The sequence below is a fragment of the Cyprinodon variegatus genome, unplaced genomic scaffold (assembly GCF_000732505.1).
Source record: "Cyprinodon variegatus isolate N-32 unplaced genomic scaffold, C_variegatus-1.0 Scaffold96, whole genome shotgun sequence".
Taxonomy (NCBI): Eukaryota; Metazoa; Chordata; class Actinopteri; order Cyprinodontiformes; family Cyprinodontidae; genus Cyprinodon; species Cyprinodon variegatus.
In genome coordinates, this window is record NW_015150549.1 from 648,901 (window position 1) to 675,740 (window position 26,840).

The following is a 26,840-nucleotide window of genomic DNA, read 5'->3' on the forward strand; positions in this document are numbered from 1 at the left end:
ATATGCGCCTTTTCATCTGGGTCTTAATATACAAATAAGCTAATATTAATTTTAGATATAATATATAGACTACTGTAGAAATTAAATTAAATGTAAAACCAATTCTCATGAGGGGGAAGAAATAAATCCTCACATTTGGACAAAATGTGCAGCAGATGCAGTTTTTCAACCACATAAAGCTTATTAAGAAGTGACTCCATGGGGGCAGAGCAAGTGTGTGGACACAAAGCTAAGCGCAAAGATGGATGGATGGATGCAGTTTTTTTTAACCTGTTCCCTGTTGGCACTTTCTGCTCACTGCCGCCACCACAACAGAGAAATAATCTTCCTTATATCTTTAATGTCAACTTTCTTCTGTGGCAACTCTAAATAGTATCGGCACCAAATGCCAGTAAAACAAGGATAAGTGCTTGATTCCTCACAAACTCCCACACCTGTCAAGTTTAGGATTTGAAAATAAAGGAATTTTTACAACATCGGCTGCTAGCCATCCTACTATCCCAGTTAAGCTCAATATCTATTATGTTTTAAGACACATGCACAAGAAATCTAAATTAATCAACTGCAAACTAAGACAAGGTGGTCAGATTTTGACTCGTGATGCTAGCAATAGTTCTGTTTGGAGACAGATCAAGGTTATTTTAGAGAATTTTATCAGGGGCGCAACTACATACTTTCTGAGGGGGAATGCAGGGACATCGCAAGGCACATCAATTGGTATCAATTTACTTATCCTACACTTCAGTTTGTTTATCACTTCCCTCCTTTTCCATCCTTGCATCTCAACATGAATTTTGTTAAATACACCAGTCTGTATACATTCTCAGTATCAGAATGAGGACATCAAGCAGCCTAAGACTAAAAGTAGCTCCAAGCAATTATCTGAATCACGTTTAAGTTAAAACTCTTTCATATACATTTTTGGGTGAAGTTAGAATCTCTCTGAGAATCTTTATTAGCCTTTCTTAGCCTTTATGGAAAAATGGTAAAGAATAAGCTGTCATTGTGGGAAAGCTGGGCTTTCACACAAGACGAAAAAGGTATAGTGGATTGCTTTTAAAATACAGATTCCACAGGGTGCAAACATGGCTGTAGCCTCTGAGTCAGAAACTTTCCAGGGAGAATTCACTATGCAAAACCTCTCGGAGGCAAACTAACTGCAACCCAACCCTGCCCAGCCAGAAAAATAGAGCTCTAAAAGAAATCAGATGGCATTTTCTGAAATAGTATTTAACAGTGAAAACATATTAGTAGCTAAATTTGCTCCCTTTGATCAATGTGTTTCTTTTGAAAATCATTCCATAATTGTGCAGATGGTTGATCTTGCAGAGAGGTAGATTTGGATGCTTGATAGCCTTGATTGGCATACCCCAGCTTCCTGTGGGACTCGTTGCATGCCATTTGGAGAAAAACAAAGAGGAAGGGAATTCATTATGAATAGGATATGAATCACAGACAGTGTTCTGGTTCATAAACATCACACTCGTCCATTGTTGCTGGAGATGCAGAACATTGGCCAGCAAATTCTTTTTTCCATTTTAAAGATTTCTATTTTTATTCCTTTTGATGGTGTAGTTTTAGAATGTGGTTGTTAGAAACTGCATGTCATGTTACACGATTCTGAGCAATTTATGGGCAATTTTTGCAGTTTGACTTTTAAGAAATTCTTCCTTTGTGCTTTGACTCCCTATTAAGAGGAGTCAAACAAAAACCGACAGATTCTAGCAAACAAAGGAAAATAAAACATACAAGTGTCCCCTCATTTCAAATGAAGTAAAAGCTACGGTGTCTAGCATTTTAGAAAGCAGGCTAAAATTAGCTTGAATTGTTAGCAGATTCCTGAATAGTCCTATTTGGCTCAGTGATATTCAAATCTTTTTTATATCAACAAGGTAACTCAGTTATGAATAAGCTCAGCATAGAGTTAAGTGTAAGCCTATCATAAAACCAAAGTACCAAAATGCCATACAAAGAACTTGTACTTGTTTTATATGAGAAATCTGCAACATAAATTTTATCCAGGTTAATTATTGATTAGCGAGAAAATGATATTCAAATATATTTGAATCCAGATATTAAAATACATCTAATTGCATTGAGTATTTGCTGTTCAAGGTCTACAGACTCCTACAGTGAAAAACATTCCTTTACTGACATTTCAGACTCAGAGTAAGATCAACAAAACCTGCTGAAGACCAGAGCTGGTTTAGGTAGTTAAATGACTCAGGATAACAGCTTTGTAGCTTTCGGAAATAGAAAAGTTGGGTTATAGAAATATTTTGAAGTACTTATCCCACTTTGTGAGCAGGGGCCAGGTATTTTCTTTCAGATTTCCGAAATATTAACCAAATACACACCATTTTCTCACAGCAAGAACATCATTAGCAATGTTCCATAAAAACTGCTACCATTCACAGCAGTATTTGTGTAAACTAACAAAGCAGCTGCGTTTATTGAGTACTTGCTGTCAGATTGCTACAGCCAACATGTCCGACATCCACTCACTGTCAAGACGACTCAAAACCAAAATGACAATGCCACTTCCTATAAAACAGATTCACTTTAAAGAACTGAGACTGAAAACATTCTGTCTGCTCTAATTTGCTTGATTCAGGAAACTTACAGCAAACTTACAGAAACTTTATCCCAAATAAACAGTGGAGGCAGGTAAAGGTGGGCATAAGAGTACAGTAAAATAAAGAAAATAACAGTTTTGAAAACTGGAAAGTGGGTAAAAAGAAGTAATGCCTCTGAGGATGTCCTGAAAAAATGTCTGAAAAGTTTCAGTAAAAATAGGGAAGTATCTATTGCAATCCACAAATACAAACATGTTTTAAAGTATGACTTCCAACAGTCCAATGTGGATCAATAAAAATCTTTAAAAAAAGCAAGCTGAAAGACCATTGTTTCTTTTTAGACAACCAGCAGAGGGATAATGATGATACAGTGAATCTTGAGCTTTTAGGATGAGCCTGCTGCTCCTGTTGGCATTCCTGAAGACATGTTAGGAGCATTTGGACCTTTCCCTCGATGTCTCTGACCCCCTCTTCGACGGCCCCCGCCTCCTGATTTCAGCTGCAGACAAACATTAACACAAAGCTTCATGTTAAGAGAAATCAATGCTTTGTGGGAAACTGTGACCTGATAGTTGTTTTTGGACAAAAATACAGATAAGGGCAAAATTAGAACTCTAAGAAAAATTGTTAAATGGTGTGAATTGATTCTAGAAAAATTTGATAAGATGTTTGAAAGACCAGAATGTCAACTAGTGCCCTGCAAATATCGGTTGTCCATTCCACACATACCAAGTTATCTAGTAGTTGGAAATTATGCTTAATATGACTAATTTGCAAACCTTTAAACTCGGTTTGAAAAAATCTGCTTGATCACAAGAACACTGTAAATAAAATCTGCCCATTTGACATAAAAAGGTAAAAAGGTCTTTGACGGTCAGTTTAAAACGAAGAATGAATTTATTTGTTTATATAACCTGTTTTTCGGTCTAAAATAGAAGGACTTGGATCACAGCACCTTTCTATCAGAGGCTTTATATGCAAGCTGTAGAATAAATCTGCTGCATGAGACCTGATTGGAAATGGTCTCTCAAAGAGAATGATGTCTTGGAACAGATTAAGACAAATCTACTTGCTGTGGGACCAGTTGTCAGTCAAAACTTATTACTCACTGAGCTACTGCTGACTGAAGGCTCACTAATAATCAAGAGACAAACAGACAGGACGATTGCCCTCTGTGGTCTGTAGGCCATTTGATTGACATAAGAGTGTGCTGTCATTTGCTGCACACTTTTACCATAAACATACACACAGTAACACTTTGCTGCTCATAGATTTGCTGCGTTAGTATTCTACAAGGAATGCTCATGTGGCTGATGGCAGATATAAAACAATGGCAAATATCAACCTAATTAGTTCTCTGACTAAAGCAGTTGGCCAACTTTTAGGGTTTAACTTGTTATCATGGTAAGAATTACAAGCTTATGTCACTAAATGGAAGGGGATATTAAAACCGTCTACAAACAGCAGTATGATCCAGGTATTAAAGTTCCTCCTAAGCCACATTTACTCTGTTACTAAAAACAAACTGCTTAATACTAGCAATTAAACATTTAGCCAGCACAAATGTGTACTCCGACTTAAAGGCGAATAATAAAGACTTTCTATTCAAGCCTAATTTAGGAATTGTTAAATATTGTTTGTTTTTAAGAAACCTTTATTTACAGAATTTCTTTGGCAAGTAAAAAGAGCAAAAACGCGAAAGCCATCCTTGTTTGACATTGTTGTTGACCGATTTAGTCAAATAACCGAACACAGAACAACCTAGTTGCAGGGGCTGTTGTTCTTTAATGGATCATTTGAAATCCATGTTATGTTCTCACCCTTAAGGTCTCCAACATCATTGAAATACAGCTTGATATAGCACTTTACTTTGTTCAGTTTTTGTATATCTTTTCACTTTTTGTTCTCTCTTTAGTTATTACCACTTCAAGGTTTGGTCTGTGGGGCCTGCCCACCTTTTTACCTTGTTTTCTTTGTCGTCTTCTTTACAAAAAGCCTCCTCTGCCACTGTCTAACGCAGCATGTAAAGACAGTCAGGATGATAAGAGCAGGAAAATGATGTATTAAAAGCACAGAGAATGAATGGCAGAAATGAGGGGAAGGGGGAAAAAATCCTATATGATAAGGGGGTAGGTGTATTGGAAGAATGAATGAAAGATGGTGAATTAGGATTAAAACACATCATGTTGGTCAACTCAGGATTATGGGAGGGAATAAAGTGTAGAAGAAAGAGAAAAGCATAATAGATTAGCAGCCAGATTTCAAAAAGTGTCTCCGTCTCAAGACGTTCAAAATACTTAAGTTGAAACATAAAACGAGACCAGCAGATTTCATAAAAATAAATACAAAAAACAGCCTGATTGGTTTCTGAGTTTTTACCGACTAGTTATGCCCCACATGCTGCTAGGTCAAGAATAGTCCAAGCTGAACAGGTATATTTTCAGCATAAATGGGCAATGATAAAGGTGAAACACAACCTGTTTTTCTAAAATTAAAATACAGTAAATTACAGTAGCTGCATCAATAGTGTAATGTTTAAAGAACTTAACATTCAACCTGTTGAAGCTTTAGAGTTCAAAAGGGATCAGATGTATGTTACAACTCTTGACTGTTTTATCTCTAAATTTAATATAAAGGATTTTAACAGTATGTAAAAAAAAAAAAAAAAAAAAAAAAAAAAAAATACTAGTAACTTAAAGGATTATTCCGGTTTTTAACACTTTTAGCCCATTTTCTGTAGTGTCCAGGATGAAATCGAATGATCGACACCAACATTTTGACAATTGGTCCTGTCTCTGCTTTTTGGCTCATGCAGAATCCCCACCCTGGCTGCTTCAGAATGGCTTCCATAGTGCATGTCCGATAATGTCCTTAAAACAACCTTAAACGTTCTTTTTTTAAAATATGCTACTCACCGGGTCGTCAGCGCTGTTCAATGACGTTCCAAAAAAAGTTTCGTGAAGAAAAAACGTTCCTGTCTTGTTTTATTTAGCATTTTGTAAATCCCAGAACTATTTTTTCCGATACATCACAACCGCTTATAAACTTCCGCTTCCCGTTCGAATCTGAGGCGTTGCACACTCCAGACCACTAGTTGGCGACGGTATCCTCTACCGTCAAACTCAAAGTCCAATATGTCCTCCTCAAGAATCCACCTTTCGTATTCCATTTTCAGAGTTTTTTAAAGTGTTTAACAGAGACGTTAGCACCTCGACGTCGGAGTACACAGAGTGAAGCATAAACACTTGGGCCTTGCGAAAAGACTACAACTAAGGGTAAACAGGCCCCATTTCCGTTTCCGGTGGCGGAGGGATATTGACTATTCCAACAGAACTCAATGGGATTTACAAAATGCTAAATAAAACACTACAGGAACGTTTTTTCTTTACGAAACTTTTTTTGGAACGTCATTGAACAGCGCTGACGACCCGGTGAGTAGCATATTTTAAAAAAAGAACGTTTAAGGTTGTTTTAAGGACATTATCGGACATGCACAATGGAAGCCATTCTGAAGCAGCCAGGGGGGGATTCTGCATGAGCCAAAAAGCAGAGACAGGACCAATTGTCAAAATTTTGGTGTCGATCATTCGATTTCATCCTGGACACTACAGAAAATGGGCTAAAAGTGTTAAAAACCGGAATTATCCTTTAAGTCAGGGATGTTTTGATGTAAAACATTGTGTATCTGTGACCCCTATTCAGGTTGAACTTCTATAATAAGATACTGCTGAGGCTAGGGACTGATTACTCACTGATGTTGTTGGACTTTGTGGTTGGTTAGTTGATCCAGCGTCTTCATTCCCTGTTGTCCCGTCTCTAGAAAACTTCTTATTGGCCTGAGACTTGGACTGCTGGGCTTTAGCAGCCTGTGTGCCAACTGACTGGAGAAGCTACATAGGGAAAATAGTTGTTTAGTTGGTTCCATCAACTAAACCCATAACAAAGATTAAGAAAGAAGGTCCACTTAATTTTCAGATGTGAACGCATGATAGAATCAAGATTCTATTTTACCTTCATGATTCTGCCTACGGCTTTGGTTCGACCTTCCCTGAATACGAGCTTCTGATCACAGTGCAGATACTCCGGCGTCTTAATGAAGCGGAAATGGACTGAAGCCTTGTCCCCTGTCCTTAGACAGTCTTTGTTCATGGTAAGGATAGTGGCAGTCTGCCTAATGCTGCCACAGTGGACTTGAAGATGGAATGAAAATAACATATTTACTAAGACTTGTACATTTTACATAAGCAAAAGACATGTGTCCACTAACCCATTGCCTGGTATCTTGGAGATATTGTGGTTGGATGGTGAAGCACCAAGATTTCAGCCTCAAATTCCCAGGTAGCTTGAGGCATTAGTTTTGGAGAGACCATCACCATTCCTTTCCTTATTGATGATCTTTTTATCTAAAGGATGGATGTAAAGAAAAAAAAACCTCAGTGAAAGATTTTTTTTAGTGAAGAACAAATAAAAACACATAAATCCTACAATTGAGAGAAACATAGCTGAAATATTTATAAAAAATGACGTTCTTATGAGTAAAGTTTACTAAATTATCTTTAATGAAGAGAAATATTTCCCTACAAACCTTTTTTAAAGCAAAGGATGCAGTCTGCCCACCATGAACCTCTTTAACAGGCATTCTTTTGCGATGGATGGACTTCACAGCAATAGGGATGAAGGTGCCAAGCGGGTCTGGGCCTAAGAGTAACGTATCGTTGAGTCGTATTACTCCACGCAGTGTGGTACCAGAAACTACTGTACCCACACCCTGCCAAAGAAGAAGACTGACATGAGATTACAGGTTTTGCGGTAAGAATACGATGACAGGCTAACAAGGGTTCACTATGAACCCAAGGGTTGTTTGCTTTAGAGCTCACCATTAGTGCTAAACTAAATAACCATTTAGCATAGGTTTTATTTACTAAGTTTCAATGGCATTTGATCCTCTAGTTCAAATTCTATTTCATTTTCAGAGTGTCCTTAGCACTTTGTTTCATCACAATATTATTGTTGTCTATGGACAGAGAAAATGCACAAAACGCCCTTGGTTCTTAGATTCTGCTCAGCAGTTAAAACACAGTGACTGCCTGGTTTGGTCGATCAAAATTTCTAAGGTCATTGCTGTAAAAGTCACATATAAACACACAGGCTAATGTTATTGACACTGAATGCATTCATGCAATCCAGAGTTTTATTTGTTTTCCACATGACACCTACACCAAATAGAGTATAAACCTTTGATTCTCTGCCGTTTCTAAACTGGATGACCTTGAATGTTTGGACCACTTTTTTCCCTTGCTGTCCCTGCTGAAAATACCCAAAGGGGCAAAAAAAAAATCTATAACAAAAAGTGTGGGAGCAGCCAACTGTGGATCACATTTCATACCGGTACTGAGTATGTGTCGTCTATCTGGAACTCTGCTGGCTCATCATTGTTATAAGTCGTCCTTGGGGAGAGGAGGTTTAAGAACATCTTCAGCAGGTCCATGTTCTCCCCCGTCACGTTTGAGATTTGGAAAATGGGACACATCCTTAAAAGGTTAGAGAATGTCAGTGGTGAGCAGAAATTATGTATTTACTTAATTAAAAAGTCATAAACACTGTGTCAACAAGCATAGATATTGAAGAATGGTCTTAACTTGTTCAACTCAATTGGGTCTCAGATATCAGAAACATCTAAATGAGTTTGAATGAGTAGAATTAAAGAAGCAAACTCATTCACTATAAGAATGCCCCAAACAGCCTTGGTGGTGGAACATAAAGAACTTTACATTTTTTGATTCCTTTTTCAAAAAGGTAAAACATCTACATACACCATTTACAAGAAAGTTGAGATACTTTCCATTAGAAGCTTTAGAATAGGCATGGAGTGGAGCGAAGCAGTGTTCCCCACCTTTTCCTGTGTACTGCTAGTTAGCTGGCTGCATAAAAGATCTGAATATTTCCACTTGCTAGATTTAACTCTTAAGAAACACGGAATCAAAAGCTAAAGTAATCTTATTTCTCGGGCTGTGCAAGTTAACTCTTTATTTTCATGACATTTCTTTACACTATTATTACCGATATTTACTTTATCGCACATTAAAGCTTGTTGCTTACATGTGTTTATTTTGTGAAAGTGTTATTGAATTAATTCTTTGAGTTAGAGAATACAATGTGATTAATAGTGATTAAAAATGTAATTGTTTCCCAGCCCTATTGTTTAAATTTATATTTTATCTCTGACATCTCTGTTATTCAGCCAACTACAGGCTAGCGACCTATGCATGAAACTCAGCTATTCATCAAATTAATATCAGCTTTTTAGGTGTTTTCTGTAATATTCAAGAAATTCTCAGGCAGAATTTTGCGTCTGTTGACAGGTATGTTGATGCATGAGCAAGGTACTTTTTACAAGTTGTCTGGGATGTTTTTTTTTTTGTTTGCGAACGTCTGTCCTAATCACTATATAGGGCATTATATAGTTGATGCAGACACAGTGCGAGGAGGCAGAGTTACTTGACCAACAGTGAGTGAAAAGTAGTTATCATCTGTTCGAATGAGTGTTAACTGAGTTAACTAAAAAGTCAACTATATAGTCCTGCTCTATAAGAACATCTTCAGCAGGTCCATGTTCTCCCCCGTCACATTTGAGATTTGGAAAATGGGACACATCCTTAAAAGGTTAGAGAATGTCAGTGGTGAGCAGAAATTATGTGTTTACTTAATTAAAAAGTCAAAAACACTGTTTGTGTCAAAAAGCATAGATGTTGAAGAATGGTCTTAACTTGTTCAACTCAATTGGGTCTCAAATATCAGAAACATTTAAATGAGTTTGAATGAGTAGAATTAAAGAAGCAAACTCATTCACTTTAAGAATTCCCAAAGAGACCGTTATCATCTGTTCGAATGAGTGTTAACTGAGTTTACTAAAAAGTCAACCATATAGTCCTGCTCTATATAGTGATTGAGAAATGTGGGGGTTAGGGTGGATGTTCAGGCACAGCATTTGTTTTTTTAGAATGCCGTTTTTAAACAAAAATGTATAATCAATATTTTATATTACAAAATTATAATCTAGTAAATTTCTATCCATTCTTACTTTTTTCAGTTTTGTGTTATTTGAAAAACTAGTGTGAATTTATAATTTTCTTTAATCGGAAGGTATGTAAACTTTCAAGCACAACAATATAACTAGCAGCTAATGACCATGTTTAATATTATATGAAAGCAATAAGATGTTTTACATATTTGCTTAAACCTTTAATGCAAACATGTTATCCTTTTAACACATGTTCTAATTTTCAGCTGATCTCCATGTGTCTGCTATTGAATCTTACCTCGCTGAGCTAAAGTTGGAGGCTGTGACGACGACATCGTCCTTGTTCTGGACTAGTACGGGGATCTTTCTGCAGCCCGGTGACTTTAATAATCTCTGTAGTAATTTTAGTGTCTCTATTAATCCAAAAAAACAACAAAAAACAAAAACAAATCAGCATAAAACAAAACAGATTTTCTAAGAAAGAGAACGTACTAGAGTTGGGAGATCTGGTAAAAGTTGTTAAACTAGCTGATAAACTTGTTTGACACCACTAGTCACAAACATTTGGTTATATGATTCCTATTATTGACCAAAAGGGGCCTGTGCAGCTGTTTAGCAAGCATGTTTTACAGCTTGAACTGTATTGAGATGCTCTATGAATTCTGGTCAACACCTAGAAGGGATCAGTGATTATAAAAAAAAAAAAATATATCAATTCAAAAAAGAAAGATTTTATTTCTCAGCCATATCACCTAGCCGCATTTGTATTTTTCACAATTACCACCACATTATGTTCAAGGGCTTTTGCTGTGGTAGAGAAGAGAAATATTGCGGATCCACACATAATCCTGACCTGACCTAGGCACCTTGGTTATCGTAGATTTTTCCAGTTTTCCAGTGGAAATTAAGACATGAGGGGTGTTCGTTAAGGTTGGGTGATATGTAAAAATTTCCCACTGACATTCGCCAGTCCAGCAAATAGCGATGGACGATATATTCATACAGGTGACTTTGAAGGCAAAGACCAGAACCACCTTCAAACACTGCTAAAACCCAATAAAGCAAACAGGCTTGTTGCCTTGTGAAAAAAGTTTCATCAAGTAGGAATAATTTCCTCTTTTCCAGATAGTCTGGCTATGTTATGAGACGTTATAGTTTTTTGTTCGTTATTCATTTATCTCAATGCACAAAATCGAACAGACTGAAAACTGGGGCAGAGATTTTTTTCTACTAGAAAGCACAAAGCTTCACTGGAGGAGGGCATTTTTCTTTTTGATTTTTTTTCTGTCATTTAATTTTGTATTTGTTGTATTAAAATCAAATCTGTAAAAGAAGGAGCGGCCTGTAAACGCAATTTTAAAAAAAGCCACCTGGTTCTGGTTTCGGCTGTTTTAAAAAAGTTTTAAAAAAGAAAATGAAAAAAAAAAACAACAAAAAAACCCATGGGTCCAAAAAATTTTGGTTTCTGGTATTTACCTTAATTACAAGAGCACATAGAGATTACATTAGATTACTGCTAACTGATTCTCTAGTTTTCTTTCTAGATTCCTTTCTCTATTGTTATCTTTTCAAAGACTATCCTAACTAACTCTGTCCTACTATTGAAGCCACCATCAGTAGACAAACAGGAAATATGGTGGAGAGAGAAGGTAAAGATATGCCTTAAGATGATGCGTTGTGAATTGACACTATATAAATAAACTAAACTAAACTGAAAGATATGTAGCAAAGTCCTCTGGGTTGGTATTCTAACACAGCCCCAACAACTACTAACCCTGTTAACTTTGGTGTACGCTTCCCTTATATACAACATTTTTAATCTGAAGCTGGCCATTTTCAGGCAATCAGCAGGCTTAAACCAAGAGTGTACCTCCAGGGAGTTTGAATTAAACCTTCAGTGCAGCCAAGAAAGGCATAAAATGTCTCCTTATGCATTCATGCTATAGTGCGTCTCCTTACCTTGCAGGATGTTAGCTGGACACATATCTATCTTTGTAACAACTACAAAGACGGGTACATTTAGGGCTAAAGCCAGACCAAGATGTTCTTTAGTCATGCCAACTATCCCTGCATTACTGCCAATCTATAAAGAAATGTCAAAAAGCAAGATGTTACTTAAAAAAAATACAATCTGAAAAGGAATTGAATGCAACACAAGACTCACCATAAGCATGCAGAAATCAGGCAGGTGGCCTGTCATGCCAAAAACAGTGGTTTTGAGATACTTCTCATGGCCGGCCAGGTCAATAAAGGTGATGACCTTTGAGGACTTCTCACAGATTTTTATCCAGTCTAAACCCCCACCATGGCTGTCTGGCTTGTTAACCACCTAAAGAAACAGTCGTTACTACTAAACAACATTTGACCAACATTTGAAGAAAAGGCGCCAAAAAAACTGCTATAAAGAGAAAATTACATTTGATTAAGAAAAGAAGAAACAGAAGAAAATGGTTCAAATAACCAAATTACACAAGTTTGAACACAAGTATAAACTGTTAAAAAATAATTTGATTCGATTTCAGAGACAGGTCTACTTTGGTAGGAGTCTATCACCGTCACACACACTGGCCTGACAAGATTTAACTACTCCGGCTTAGAAAGTTTCCACACTTGTCAGATTACAGGCACGTCACTTGCTCAGAGCCATTTTCATGTCATTCCAACAGAATTTCTGTACCGACTTTATGGCTGGGCCACACCAAAACCTGGAACCGATCGTAGCTTCATCCAGATTGACCTTCTGACTCAGTTTCATCTGATTAAACCATGGGTGGGTAAATCTGGTTCCTGCGAGCTGGTATCCAGCAACTTTTTGATTAGTCCTTGATCCAAAACACCTGAATCGAATAGATGAATTACCTCCTTGCTATGTACTCAATTTCTTCTCATTCCCCTTAATCATTTAGTTACTTTTAAAATGTGTGTTGGACCAAGAAAACGTTGAAAAGTTACAGGATACTAGTCCTCAGGAACTGCAATTGCCCACCCTTGAATTAACCTGATGAACCTCCTAAGCATGATGGTGATATCATCTCATTTTATCATGGCAAAATACTGAACTTCAAGTTTCATCAGACCATAGCAAGTTTTCCAGCCCTGCTATTCGGTCTTGTATCTCTCACTCCTGAATGTGCGTTAACATGAAAGCACACAGGGTGCATCTTTTGCATGGTTTTCCTGTCATCGGTTGCTTGTTATTTTGCTTCTCTCTTCCAACACAGAAAATGCTAAATTAAACCCAACTTCACCATATCATCAAATAGGAGGAGCATCCATCCACTTGCAAGTTCCCCTTGTCTGTTCAACTAATCACAGTGGACCTTGGGTTTTACTGAGAATTTCACCAGGCTGCATATAATTTGATAAGCTGAACAACAGGGTTCGTATCCCTGGGTCGACCAGATCCGCTCTTAGTTCCTCCACCTGCTCCAGGGACTGCAGCTAGAGTATCGCCTCAAGTGCTACTTGCTTCTATCCATGGCCCAGTATCAGGAGCGACTGTCCCACAGCAAGGGGACAGATTTATATCCACTGAGGTTTTTACAATAAAAAAAAAAAAAAAAAGCAGAGTCTCTGCGGGGCTCAATCACCCTACATCACAACCATGTCCAATACCTAACTAGTTAACACAACGCAAAGTTCAGATTTTTCAGCTACAGTCAAGTTTATCTTTAAGTCTGAAACTCAACGCTACTTCAGACAGGATGGAAAGCTAAACGTCTTCAAACATGGAAAACAAGTCCAATGGATTGTTTTTTTAACCTTTTTTGGAGTTTCTCTTTGCTCTGCGGCAATCTGTGTTTGTCTTCCCTTTAATCAACCAATTTAATTTGCATCTTTTGAAAAGCGTCCTTCACATTGTCAACCATTAATTTGCTCTGTCACACATCTTTACATATTAACAACATGTCAATCCCATGCTATATTCACCACATTTGCATTTATTGCGAATGTACCTTTAGTCCAGACATATGGAGAAAGAAAAGCTTGTAGTTACATGCAGAACAAACTCTACTTTATAGAAATACCCAGCAACCCTATCAGTGTTGCCACTGGCCTTCTCATAGTCTTTTTTAGGAAATTTCAGCCTTAGTTTTTCATGAAATTCAGAGAAAAAAATATTTTTTCTAATGTCTTACGATCCGATATTTCTACAGTAAGTGGAGACGGCTTTCACTTCATCCCATGATTATTACCATAAATTTATTTTGTACCCTGCTTCCAACTAATAGCTTTGGCAAATGCAAAAATATACAACTGACCACGGCGACTGAAAAAAAAAAAAAAAGATCTACTACTGTAACTCACCTGTCCCTCCTGGTCAAAGCCCAGGATGTCATTACCCACGCTGCTGGTCCTGCCACTTTCCATTTCGTGCTTGTGTCTGAAGAGCTTCTGTCGGGCGAAGCCTCTGCCGTTGTCTAGCTCGCCATGGGTCAGCACACCAAGCAGGGTGCTCTTCCCAGCATCCACATTGCCGACAACTGCAACTCTGCAGACAAGAGGATTAGGAATTAGGATTTTTGCACTGAAAAATTTTGTCCCATAGTAAAGTATAAACTTCTTTATTTTTTGTTATCCTATACAAAAAGCTTCTTTTTATTTTTCATTTCAATTACACTGTAAGAAAAGGGTAATATGAATTAACACACATCTGTTTAAGCACAGAATCAAAGATTTAAATTGAACAAATTCTTGAATAATACACCCTGTATGTCAGGCACAGTGAAGAAAAAAGAAACATGGCGATCAAAATAAACAATGTCTACCAACAGGACGCCAGAAACATCAGGCCTTGTGCTTTATAAATTTAAACCATTAGTGTCACTACGTTGTTGTTTTTACGTAAATGAAGCTGCTGCTGAAATGCGTTTAACTTATAATGATATAAAAAGTAAAAAATGCATTTATCGTAGTACTCAATGTTCACATATGAGTAAATCTAAGTGAGAAGTAATCTAGTCTTTGTGTCCACTCGAGAAAGACTAGGAATGTGTGGGGGAAAAAAACGATTTAGGACCGCCCAATAGAATATTGATTGTTTACCTCCTAATATGAATTAAAAAAATTATGTCTTGCCTAAAACAATGGGGAGAAATAGGTGATACCAGGGAGACCTTTTGCTGTCACATAAACCAATCAGAGAAGCTGATCTGGGAGCTGGCAGGGAAAAAGAGACAATGCTGATGATACAGATCACTTTGATCACTCCTCTGAACAGTTTATTAATGCCTAAATTAACTTAAAATGTTGAAACCTGCCAGCAAAACATGTCCATTTTTATTATTCTGGTCCCTGCAGTTTGGATTACATACATGATTACGCCTTCCAGCCACAGCGAACAGTAGCGGAAACCGGGCCGGGCCAGAGGCTGCCGTTGACAGACCACTGCCGGTATGGGGGGGTCTGAGCGGCTCTGACAGCGAAATAATATTTGATTGCAGGATTGTAATCTTGAAGAACTGACAGATTTAGTTTTCAGGTGGACCTTCTCACTTAAAAACATGTCAAAACTACTTTGTACCCACTTATAACAGCAAATATAGCAAAGCCGCTCTCTGCCATTTAACGCAGGAGTAGTGAAACATCAGACACATCTGGACACACTTTACTTGACGCACTTCAGGAGCATCAAATATACTAGAGTGTACAAGCATCAAAAATGAAGCAGCAGAAGCTTTTTTGTTGCTTCCAGTGCTTGCGATCTGAACGTAGCATAAATGCTCATCAGTAGAATAGAAATCTAATTTGGGAATAACAGAAAATTTATATTTAGTCATTTTACCGGCAGCAGGAAAGAAACAGGTCTGGATCAACTTCATGACAGATGTTAACAGCTGCTGGATGCAGCATCTGTGGTGTTAAAGAAAAAAAAAAAACACAAATTTGAGGCGATATCTAAATAGAACCAAAAAAATTCTTGTATTTATGCCTTATGTTGACACTGTTCAAGGTAAAGTTGCTTAATTTAATCATATATTTCCATTTTCTGTTTTGTTTGTCTTGAATCATATTTTTGGTTATTATAAGAATTTGAATTGGACTATAGTTGGACAATGCATGTCCAGTGTATGTCCATGTTCAGTTTTTTTTTTTCTAATATATATTTTGGATGATATATATCGTGTATTGGTCAATATCTGAGATTTTCCAAAATATCGCATATCGTTTTTTTAAAGCACCCAAATCGATATGGCCTTTAAAATCCTATATCGGTTGGGCAATATTATAAATAGCTATAATCGGCTACTAGCCTTCTGGCCAGCTAGGAAGCATAATAATACCAAGTCTGAACAAGGCCATAAACATAAGTGATGGTTCATACTTCTGGTTTGTAGATGACTCCTTGTGTGTTTGTGATTACAAAGCAAAACACTCAAAAACAGACAAATGTGTTTTTTGAAAAAAAAAAAAATGTTAAGGGAAACTTTAAAGTGGCTTGGTTTAGTTTTGCATTCTTAGAAAAACAAAACCCCAAGAAATTGTACACCTTGATAGAAATAAGCGGCTCATTCCTGGTTGAAACCAGTCACCAACAGTAGTCATTCAACCTGCTTCATTCCTGACAATGTTGTCTGAGTTGTTTAAAATTGTGTTTTGAAGGTGAAATGACACCACCTGTGCCATCTATAATAAAGGTAAGAGGCTTGGTATTTCAATGAATGACTGTTGTTTCATGCACTTTCATGGACTACTCTTCCACAAAGCCAATAGATAAATATCAATGTACACTGTCTAATATAGGTTAGATGTTATTGGCTAATAAAAGACACATAAACATAGAAAGAACATCCATTCCACCACACTAACACACTGGGAAGAGACTATTAGCAATTGGGACTATTAAATAAACGCTTCTTGTTGGCAGCAGAGGATGGAATAGTGGTACACTACAGGAGAAGTTCTTAAATCTCATCTGAACAAATGTTACAATGCCTGGACAACTGCAAAACATCTGACAATCAGTGACTTATACCTGACTTCCAGGAAATCCTGCTCCCCCACATGTCGACGGATGAGGTAGTCCCGAATCTTGCCACCACTTTCTGTCCTTTCTCTCAGCAGGATTAAGTCAGCCTCAACCTGTTCACATAGCGACTGCACTGTGGCTACGGACGCGTCCATGTCCTTCTCATCCAGACCATAATCGCCTCCATCTACAGAGAAAGTGAAGGAACAGAACAATAGGGATGCTTAACTAAGACATTTTAGAAAAATAAATATATAATGACAGGAAAAACAAAAGTGGAATAGCACTCCTACAGTATTAGGGAGGGCTAAACTTAACTGAGCCCAAGAAGAATAACTTAGTTTGGACATTTCAAGTTCTAAATGACTGTGACCATAAGTAAACTAGAAAACAACTTCATTGCAATGTATTACCTTCAAATAGAATCAAACAAAACCAGGTTTATTGTATTTTTTAATAATCCCTACAAGCCAATACACAAACATAGAGTACTTTTGCATGACAGAAAGGTATAACATTTTAGCATTTTTGTAGCCACTACAGATCTGCGGGCTGTCCAGGTGTAAATGGGTGAAGCTGCATTACATTCAGAAATGAAGACATTTGCTCATTTCAGCTGCAAATCAAACCCGAAAATGAGGCATAGATATTGACATATGCTTTGCTGAACAAGTGGTAGTCCTTCTGCAAAGCACTGACAAATGACACCCTTTTTCATATGCACTACTGCCCCACCCCCTCCTCCAGAATGCCACACGGAGCAGACATGCTGCTGTAATAAGCAAAAAAAAAGGGTCTAGCTGCCAACAAAAGCCTTCATATATGTGTGTTAAAAAAATGAAAGCCAAAAACCAAACAAATGATAAGAATAAGCATGTAGGTGGCAGAGCTGACAAAAGTGATGACTTAACCACTTTGATGAGGTCTTTAATTTGTTTTAAGATATATAAAAAACTTTTATCTGTTGATTTATGATAATTATGACAATATATTCCAGATTTTATAGCTTGGATATTAGAATATATGGATATTAAAATCAGGTAATTTGACTCTCATCTTGAGAAGATATTTGAAAAATCTTGAGTTCCCCTTTTGTATTATATCCTCAATACTAAGGACTCCCAGTATTTTTGGTGCATAAATGATGTATTCAACAGCATGAAATAGATGGAGAGACATATGCTCCAGTCTATGAATGGAGGTAATCATGTACTTATTAATGTTGGGTTGTTACAAGTATATATATCATTCAAATAAAGTCTTATGACACTTAAGAGAATCTGTCACCATTAGGGAAATACGAAAATTATGTTTACATTTTATCATATCTTTTGAAAACCGTGACCTATGTGGGACCTAACTACAGTGGGATCCGTTTTTTAGTGGTCACGGATATAGTAATCAACCGCTTATAGTGTTCAAAAGGCTTGGGACAGAATCATTTCAATACAAATGCTGTTTAAATAATTTCTTTATAGTCATTAAGAAATCTGGTTATAGTGTTCATTCTTTGGCCATTTTATGAATGTAAACATGTGCAAAAATAATTAATAAGTGGATTGTAAGTGATGAGAGCACTCCAGTGCCATCGCAGAGGTACAAGAGTGCTTTGGTGCAGGTAACAGTGTAGGAATGCAGTTTGCATTTTAAAGACTGGTCTCCTGCATGTTGGTTTCAAAAACTTTGACCTTTTACATCGTTTTGAAAAAGAACTGAACTCTGTGTTGGACAACACTGTGATCCAGGGAATCATGGATAAATATGTGAAGAGATTTCTTGATGCAACGCAGCAGATCCACAAAAATGTAATTAAAGTTGCATGGTACATACTGTAATAAATTCAGTAAATGCGGAAGCTATCCGTTTCATTTCATTTTTCTCATTGAAAAACCATACAGATGGCATTTAGAGGATATTCTGCATAAAAAAATAAGTGAAATAACGGTAAATTCGGATATAGTAATCGACCACTTATAGTGTTCAAATTGGCTTTGGACCAAAGGGATCAATATAAACGGATTCCACTGTATTTGCTGTTCTAAAGCTTAAACACAGACTAACTTTAAATGAATCCATATTACCTGAGCCCAACCCAACAACATAGATGGTCTCTCCACAGCCCTCCTCTATCCGCTCTCTTAGTTGTCGAAGTAATGAATCATATTGTTCTCCTGTTGGGCTCACAAGAACCAGCTGAAAATGAGAGGCAGACAAGAAACAACAACAACAACAAAACAATGCAGCGTCTTGTTAACAAATCACGTAAAACGCTTAAATTAAGTTAAACAAGTAATCGCTTCAAATTCTGTCCCTTTAAATATTAAGATATAATGGTTCTACATAACGTACAGACCATGTGAGTTACATATAAAGTTATATATGTCGGGGGAGGAGTTAAGTTATGCACATGGAACTCAAGTTACATTTTCGTAACATCGATCCAGGGATTGGCATTACTGATATCCAATTTATTTTTACAGGGGGGAAAAAACACTTTTACTCGGCAGAATATATATTTCTTTTTAATATGCACTTTATTACTGATCCTACCTTGTTGCTTAAATCGAGAGAATCCACAGAAACCCCATTTTCACCCTCGCAGTCCTCAAAGCCTTCTTCACCTGGTGGATCATCAGAACATCCTCGGTCCGGTGCGAACATGCAAGCTGGTACTACCGACTCTGGTGGTGTTGAGCCTGGACAAGTCGCAGGCTCCGTCGCTGCCATGTCTAGAGACAAACAGCGATAAAAATATAAAAATAAATAAACTTAAAACTGTTCCTCAGCTATAAACAACGGGGTATGACTAGAAAAAATACTAGCAAAATATATAAACTGAAAAGTTCGTCTGACTATCAACTAGCCTTGGCTAACACTCCCCAAACACCAAACTTGGAAGTAAAACAACATTTAAAACTTAAGAGACGCGACATATCGTCCACATATAAATGACTTTTAAATTTTGTTTTCGAGTAAAGAAAGACAAACTCTGTTAAATGTTGTAATTAGTTAAAAGCATACCAGTAAATAAAAGCTAATAGAACAGCTAACTTCGTTGTTTATTCTATTTGGCTTCGGTTTCTGGGCTTACAAAGTTTGTCCCGCCCATAAGGAAAATGAAGGCAAGGATTGGCTCCATCTTAACACGTCATAAAACAGAAAGCTCGTGTTGCATTTATGAAAATTGGACATAACGCATTCACCTGTTTATTTTCAAAAAGTAACACCAATTGAACCTAAATGCTATTTATATTCTTGCTTGAGAATGTTACATAGGCCATTTGGATATTAAGGCTAAAAAGAAATACAGAGAAGCTTTGTCTTTTGTCGTTTTGGTCTGAAAATAAATAAAGAAATGCAACATTTTTTTTTTTTAACTTTGGCTGAAAAATTTCTCAGGTCAAGCGAATTTCCTCTAAGTTTATCATATCAAAGAATTTCACTTAAATTTACAAATGAATAGGAAAATTCTCAAGAATATTATTTCGTTCTTTGAGCATTAAACTTCCAATACTGGGACTTGAAAACAAATAAACGAATGTAACTGAGTGCAGCACGACTTTAAAACCACGCCCACTCAAATAGACTTCCCCTGAGAGCAGCACAATTATATGTTATTGTATCTCAATTCCATGACACGTACACAACATTTGGGGTGCCATATCGAGAATTCAAATGCGTACATAAATAAAATAAAAACTAAGATTTGAATTTACAGCACTATCAATAAATCATCTTTTTACAGTATTCATTGGAGCACACTCTCCTTTTAGGGACTTCAAATGCTGCCGCCTCTCATTTACGGGTATTAAAGTTGTTCTAACTACAATCAGAGGTTTCAAGTTTTGAGAAAAGCTTGTGCTGAGATCTGGATCAGGTGGGATAAAAAATTGTGATAAACCAGAATAGCACTGATGTCACACAAAAAAAGAGGAAAACAACAGGGTTATTACATTGAAAATTAAGGTTGCTGAATACATGAAATCCATGAAAAGCTGGTTTTAAGCTGGTTTTAAGTTCAGAAATCTTGATTCTAATGTCAAAAGAATGACTTCTGGCATCCCTGGAAAAAAATACAGATGTAAATGTTTATGCTCTTTGGAATTAAAAACTCATAGTCATAAATGTACCTACTCTACCTGCCTACTTTTATTACCCCACTTCCTCCCCCTAGCCTCAGCAGGCTTATATAAAGTCAGCATTAGAAACTTTGTCACTCAAGGGAAGCCTATTGATGACAGCCAAGATGGTAAGTAGTGCAAAAAGTTAAGTTGAGCTTAACTGCTTAACTTTAAACATATATCTGGGTTAGACTTTAGTATTTAAACATCCTTAATTCGTTAAGTATTTAAGGCTTAATTCAGATCTATTTAGTAATGTGTGTTGAAGTTGAAAGATTTTGTCCACTGATCGAAAAAAACAAAGCATCAATTAGTGTATTTGGTTTTGATTCAGTGTTTGTGCATTATTGTTTTAGCAAATGTTTAGCAAATGAGTGTTTAAAATCTGTGCGATTCTTGTGCAAAGCCTTTTTCAGACACTTCCTTTTACGTTCACAAAAACTTACAGGACACCTGTCTCAAAAGTTGTTGAGACAAAAGAAAGAAATTACTCATTAAGAATATTTTGTATTGGTGTTTTTTTTCTCCGCTATTTAAGTTATAAACATTTAGAAAAGGTGCTTTTTACATCACAAACGTATACAATAACCTGTTTTGGCTGGGTTAATATTTAACAATATTGGTATAGCCAGCTGCATTGACCATGCCCTTGATAAAACACAATGGACCAACACCAGCAGCTGACATGGCACCCCAGACCATCACTGACTGAGTGTACATGACACTGGACTTCTGGCATTTTTTCCTTCTCCCCAGTCTTCCTCCAGACTCTGGCACCTTGATTTCCAAATTACATGCAAAGCTGAGCAACAGTCCAGTGCTGCTTCTCTGTAGCCCAGGTCAGGCGCCTCTGGTGCTGTTTCTGGTTCAAAAGTGGTTTTACCTGGGGAATGCGGCACCTGTAGCCCATTTGCTGCACACACCTGTGGACGGTGGCTCTGGATGTTTTTACCCCAGACTCAGTCCACTGCCTCCGCAGGTCCCCCAAGGTCTGGAATCGGCCCTTCTCCACAATCTTCCTCAGGGTCCGGTCACCTCTTCTCGTTGTGCAACAGCCTATTGGTTCAGAAATATCTTTCTGTGTCATACCCTCTTCCTTCAGGGTGTCAATGATGGCCTTCTGAACAGCAGTCAGGTTGGCAGTCTTACCCATGATTGGGGTTTTGAGTGATGAACTAGTCTCAGAGTTTTAAAGGCCTCAGGAATCTTTTGCAGGATTTTAAGAGTTAATTTGTTGATTCACATGATTAGGTGTATAGCTCATTTAGAGACCTTTTTCATGATATGCTAATTTTGTGAGATAGGTATCTTGGGTTTTTATGAGCTGTATGCCAAAATCATCCGTATTAAGACAATAAAATAGCTGAAATATTTCAGTTAGTATGGAATGAATCTAAACTATATGAATGTTTAAGTTTTATCATTACATTATGGAAAATAATGAACTTTATCACAATATGCTAATATTTTCAGAATTTTAACATTCGTTGATCATCAACTGCTGAGATAAGAACAGAGCTTCACATCCCTTTTATCAGGGTTTGTTTATAGTCATTGCTAAGAAAAAGACTATTGATACATTAGTGACATAAAATTACTTATCAGCCTAAATTAGATTTTTGTGAAGAAGAAAAAGCATTCGCCAAAAGTGTTCTACTTTTTAATGATAAACCATTTTCATCTGTAGTAAGTATAAATTCGGTGTTTGCCCAAATAAACTAAATACATTATCAATTGCATTCATTTCTCACCCCTTTTTTCACAGATATTCGAAGGCATTACATTCAAGATGGGGCAGGAGTTAGAGATCCGAGTCAGGCCTCATGATGACTGTAATAGGTATGCACGTACTTCTGCATAGGTTCAATAAATCTTTATCTGCTTGGATATGTAGATTTAAGCTCAATTTTCCTCATGAGGAATCCGCACAATATAATACAAGTTTATGGCAATGTGTTTCTTTCCCTTTCTTTGGCCTTACCTGTTTCTGTTTCTGCCATAGATTTATGATCGACATCGGTCATGATCCTGAGAACCTCGCAATGCACTTCAACCCTCGCTTCAACACGAACATTATCGTCTGCAATTCCTTGTCTGGAGGGCACTGGGGTGAAGAGCATCATGAAGGGTTTTTCCCATTTGTGCGTGGGGAGGAAGGCAAGGTATGTTTGTGGAATCATTTTTTTTTTTTAAATCAACAAATACATAGATAAAAATAACAGAAAATCTCTCAGAAATTTGTGAAATTAGACTTAAGCAGACATTATCTTGTACAGAAACATATTAAAAGAGCCCATTGTAGAAGATATGAAATATCAAGCTGTCAAAAGAATGACAGCTTTTCTTTCTGTAAAGTCTGGAAAATATTCCATAATTTAAATATATTATCAAGTGAGATTATCAAGATAAGTGCCGAAAAATAACATAAGACATTAGTGCAGCCAGGTCATTTTCTATATATTTTATTTAATTATAACGATAGGAAAATATAGATTATTCATTGTTTTTTTTTTTATAAAATAACAAATACTCTGAACTGATTCCTCCTTAGCTGCAATATGAAACAAAGTTTTTTTTCTTTTTAAATAGAACAGAAACTTAATTTAATATTCTGCTGTAAAACACACATTTTAACAGTGCTAATTTGTGGTTCCCATTTTCTTCTTATTTAAACAATTTTTTTCTCTCTTTTTTTAAACGATCTACAGTTGTACATCAACTTTAACAGTAAGCAGTTTTACATCAAACTTCCAGATGGTACCATGATGAACTTCCCCAACCGCCTGGGAGATGTGAAGTACCAGTTCATTAAAGTCCACGGCGGAGCAGAGATTGTAGGATTTAAGCTCGAGTAATGGATAAACTCCTCAGATTATATTCTGATCTGACACCTTTCACATTATTTGCTTGCTGCAGAAATAGTCTGTTTTAGAGTGCTATCCCAGCGCTGATTGCTTGTCTTCTGTAATGCTGAGGTAACTTGGGTACCAGCTGTAATGAGAGAAGAAGGCCTTAAGATGGAGCCAAAGCATATCTTATTTACCTGCTATTGCTAGCTGAATGTCTTCAATAAAAGCTTTAAAAAAAACTCTCTTTATAAGTGAGTAATAATATCATTAAACTCATAATAAAAAAAGATTCCATGTTATTTGTTCTTAATTGTGCACATAATCATTACATATATTCATAATGTGAATAGAGAGAAATGTCCTGCCTATCATAAAAGAAATGGGTGAAAACTGCTCATTTTTTATTCCAGAGAAGTAATGTCTTCTATTAAATCGCTGGTGCTACTAACAAAAAGACTGTATTATAAGGAAAACATAGTAAGGAAGCTATAAAAAAAAAACTTTGAAAAAGCTTCCATTTTATTTTGAGCATCCAGCATCATTAAAAAACATTAACATTAGAAAAACAGAGACAAAGTAGGGTAAATAACAGCAAAGTGGAAAAAGGGACTGAATTTAGCATAATAGATTAATCCTCTGTGAGAAACAATTTACAGCGGGGCTCAAAAGAATCCTGTAGAGAGGCAGAGGAATGTAACACCATTTAAACACATTCCCTGGTAGGGGAGATATCTTTATTTACAAGTTAAAAACTATGCTAACTAAAACTATATTAAAACAAAAAACTATATTAACACAGATTTAACCAAATGAGAGATGCAGATTTTAAATATCTGGCAAACTCATGATTCTATCAAAAATGTGAATAAATCCAACTTCCAAATGACAAACAAATCAAATTTTAGTATTTGTTTGTCATTTTCTTCAGAACAAATCACAGTCTCACATTAGTCTATGACATATCAATGTGAAACTCATACTTTAACTGCATTTAATAATGGATATAGGTAAATAAATATTTACAATCTAATTTAATTGTAAAACTGTACTTTAATATCATACGTAGGTTGAGGGGAAGTATTTCCAACTGAGGTATTAGATGAATATGTCTTAAGTCTACAAGTTCAAAATTAAAGTAAAATATTTAAGATCTCAAGTAGTATCTATGAAAAACAAGTGCATTTGCAGAATAAACAACATAAAAACAACTAAGATATTTTTATTAAAACGTTGCTTACGAAAAATTGTAAGGTTTGACTGTTAAGAAAAATAATTAAAAAGTTAGCATGTACCCTTTTGAACAGAGCTACCTTATAGGCAGTGGTGTCAAAAGTACACAGATTAGTTACTTAAGTAGAAGTATAAATGCTGCAGTTTAAAAACACTCTGGTAAAAGTTGAAGTATCAACTTGACGTCTTTACTCAAGTAAAAGTTAAAATTATGTGCTCCAAAAACTACTTAAAGTATAAAAGTATAAAGTAACCTTTAAAATAAAAACAGCCAGATGCCACTACATGAATTAAAAGCTCAATTTTTTGGACAATTTAACAAAAATTCTTTGAGATAGGGCCAAGGATGAGGGAGGTCTTGTTGGTCTCCGTCTCCATCTCCCGATACGCTCTCGCCTGTGTCCGACCTTTCAGACATTTCAACATCTTTTTCTGAATCCGACATTGTAGCATAGCATAGGCAATTCACCTTTGCAGTTTGAAGAACACCTGCTTGCTTCTGATGATTTCCTTTAGCTAACCAATGAGTGTGTGCGTTATATGACTCATCCAATTACACTAGTTTTCACTAGATGTGGATGGCGCCAACGATCTGCATTGGATGGCGCACATGATGTGAAATAAATATTTATAAACATTAAACCAGGGGTAACCAATTAAAAATCAGTGAGTCCGAATAAAGAAAATCATCAGCCAGTGAAGGTCTGGAGACATTTTGTAATGATCTGTTACTTTAAACAGAATTTAACACTGAAATAAAATTAGGTATTTATGCATTCATGTTATACATTGAATTTTGAAAAAAATAAATAAATAGAAATTGACAAAAATTGCATCCCATGCTATCTCAGAGGAGCCAACACTTGTATGATTGTATTCCTGCTTTGCAGTTTCAAAACTCACGTTGGCTATCAGTGTTTATTGTTGTGTGTGAATAACAAGAGACTAGAACAAATAAATCAGCCGTACCTCGGACAAAATCTTTGGATTTAATGTTGTTCTTAACACCCGTATGCATATCTTGGTAGGCATGCACTGTTCGGCATAACACCGGACCGCAGTCCTCTAATCCCTGATCTCTGCATTAAACCGAAGGCAAGAGTAACGAGTAACGTTTGTTTTAAAAATTTAAGGAATAGAAAGTACAGATACTTGTGTTAAAATAGGAAAAATAAGTAATGTAGTAAAGTATAGTAGATCCCTAAAAAGTGTACTTAAGTACAGTAACGAAGTATTTGTACTTCACTACTTGACACCTCTGCTTATAAGCCTTCTCCATTTGGGCGACAGATTGATGGCTTTTCTGTACCATTTCCATTATCTTTCTTTCATTCAGGAATGCCTCGTTATTCTTAGACATCTTTGATTCTTTACATGATCAGATTTTGGTTAATGTGTCTACAAGGTTTCAATTGTATTTTTGATTTTACTATAACTGAAATGTCTTCTCTCAGGCTTATAATTTTAAAATGTAACCTGACTGTACAGCGATCTATTAAAGTTCTTGAAGAGGTGTTGTTACAGCTGTTCCAGGATCAGCCTTGGTTGATCCCCCCGACTAACCTTTTTGAGCTAAATAATCTTTATAATTTTGAGTCAGAAGAGTGTAAAGGAATGGATTAATACAGCTGTTTCCATACGTGAGACATTTGAGAAAGAAATTGACATAATTATAAGCAGCTGCAGACAAAGCTTTGAGGGAATCTAGGGAGAAAAGTTTAGTGAGCTGCCATCCCCAAAAAGGTAAAAAACAGGCCCAATATACTACTACAATGCTTAATATTGTTGACAACACTTTTTGTTTGAGTCCTTTCCTCCTGGTTGAGAGGCTACTGCCCCCCAAACTAGCCTGCTAGTCCAGCATACAATCCAACAATTATCAATCTAGGGACTAAAACACTTGTGAAAAACAGTACTGTGAGATAGGCCTTAAAGGTACACTATGCAACCGGTGTTGATTTTCCAGCGAGGCTCCCCCCAGAGGGCGAAAGTAAAAGTGCACTGTCGTAAATATGCACAGCTGTTCTCCTGGTTTCTCCGTCAAGCCAGGCGCGGTTGTTTTGAGCTTAGCAG

At 36.6% G+C, this 26,840-nt stretch overlaps 2 protein-coding genes across 4 annotated transcripts; one reads left to right on the forward strand and one right to left on the reverse strand.

Moving 5' to 3' along the window:
- Nucleotides 1-1,556: 1,556 nt before the first annotated feature.
- On the reverse strand, nt 1,557-19,668 carry LOC107084279 (GTP-binding protein 1-like). Of its 3 annotated transcripts, XM_015374057.1 has the most exons (15): nt 19,589-19,668; nt 19,118-19,296; nt 18,649-18,760; nt 16,574-16,754; nt 13,906-14,089; nt 11,762-11,926; nt 11,557-11,680; nt 9,896-10,010; nt 7,963-8,107; nt 7,162-7,344; nt 6,844-6,979; nt 6,588-6,766; nt 6,329-6,466; nt 4,540-4,587; nt 1,557-3,075 (listed from the first exon to the last, which is right to left on the reverse strand). In XM_015374057.1, the coding sequence occupies exons 2-15, from the start codon at nt 19,292-19,294 to the stop codon at nt 2,962-2,964; spliced, it is 2,001 nt and encodes a 666-aa protein (XP_015229543.1). In that variant the 5' UTR covers nt 19,295-19,296; nt 19,589-19,668; the 3' UTR covers nt 1,557-2,961. The 3 variants fall into 3 exon arrangements, with proteins under 3 accessions (XP_015229543.1, XP_015229544.1, XP_015229546.1); XM_015374058.1 differs by lacking the exon at nt 4,540-4,587 and having other exon boundaries at nt 1,559-3,075; XM_015374060.1 differs by lacking the exons at nt 1,557-3,075; nt 4,540-4,587 and adding an exon at nt 4,625-4,690.
- Nucleotides 19,669-20,801: 1,133 nt separating this feature from the next.
- On the forward strand, nt 20,802-23,571 carry LOC107084262 (galectin-2-like). The gene is made up of 5 exons (XM_015374016.1): nt 20,802-20,816; nt 21,791-21,823; nt 22,454-22,527; nt 22,691-22,850; nt 23,397-23,571. Exons 1-5 carry the CDS (start codon nt 20,802-20,804, stop codon nt 23,541-23,543), a joined length of 429 nt encoding a protein of 142 aa, XP_015229502.1. The 3' UTR covers nt 23,544-23,571.
- The last annotated feature ends 3,269 nt before the right edge of the window (nt 23,572-26,840 follow it).

Bases quoted from the DNA above. Each gene is read 5' to 3' on its own strand.
- LOC107084262 (XM_015374016.1), top strand. The intron at 21,824-22,453 runs GTTGGCAGTCTT...CTTTTTTCACAG, and splicing joins GCCTTCTGAACAGCAGTCAG to ATATTCGAAGGCATTACATT. The intron at 22,528-22,690 runs GTATGCACGTAC...TTTCTGCCATAG, and splicing joins CCTCATGATGACTGTAATAG to ATTTATGATCGACATCGGTC.
- LOC107084279 (XM_015374057.1), bottom strand. From the start codon at position 19,294: ATGGCAGCGACGGAGCCTGCGACTTGTCCAGGCTCAACACCACCAGAG. The intron at 18,761-19,117 runs GTAGGATCAGTA...TCTCATTTTCAG, and splicing joins CTCTCGATTTAAGCAACAAG to CTGGTTCTTGTGAGCCCAAC. The intron at 11,681-11,761 runs GTGAGTCTTGTG...ATTTCTTTATAG, and splicing joins CTGATTTCTGCATGCTTATG to ATTGGCAGTAATGCAGGGAT.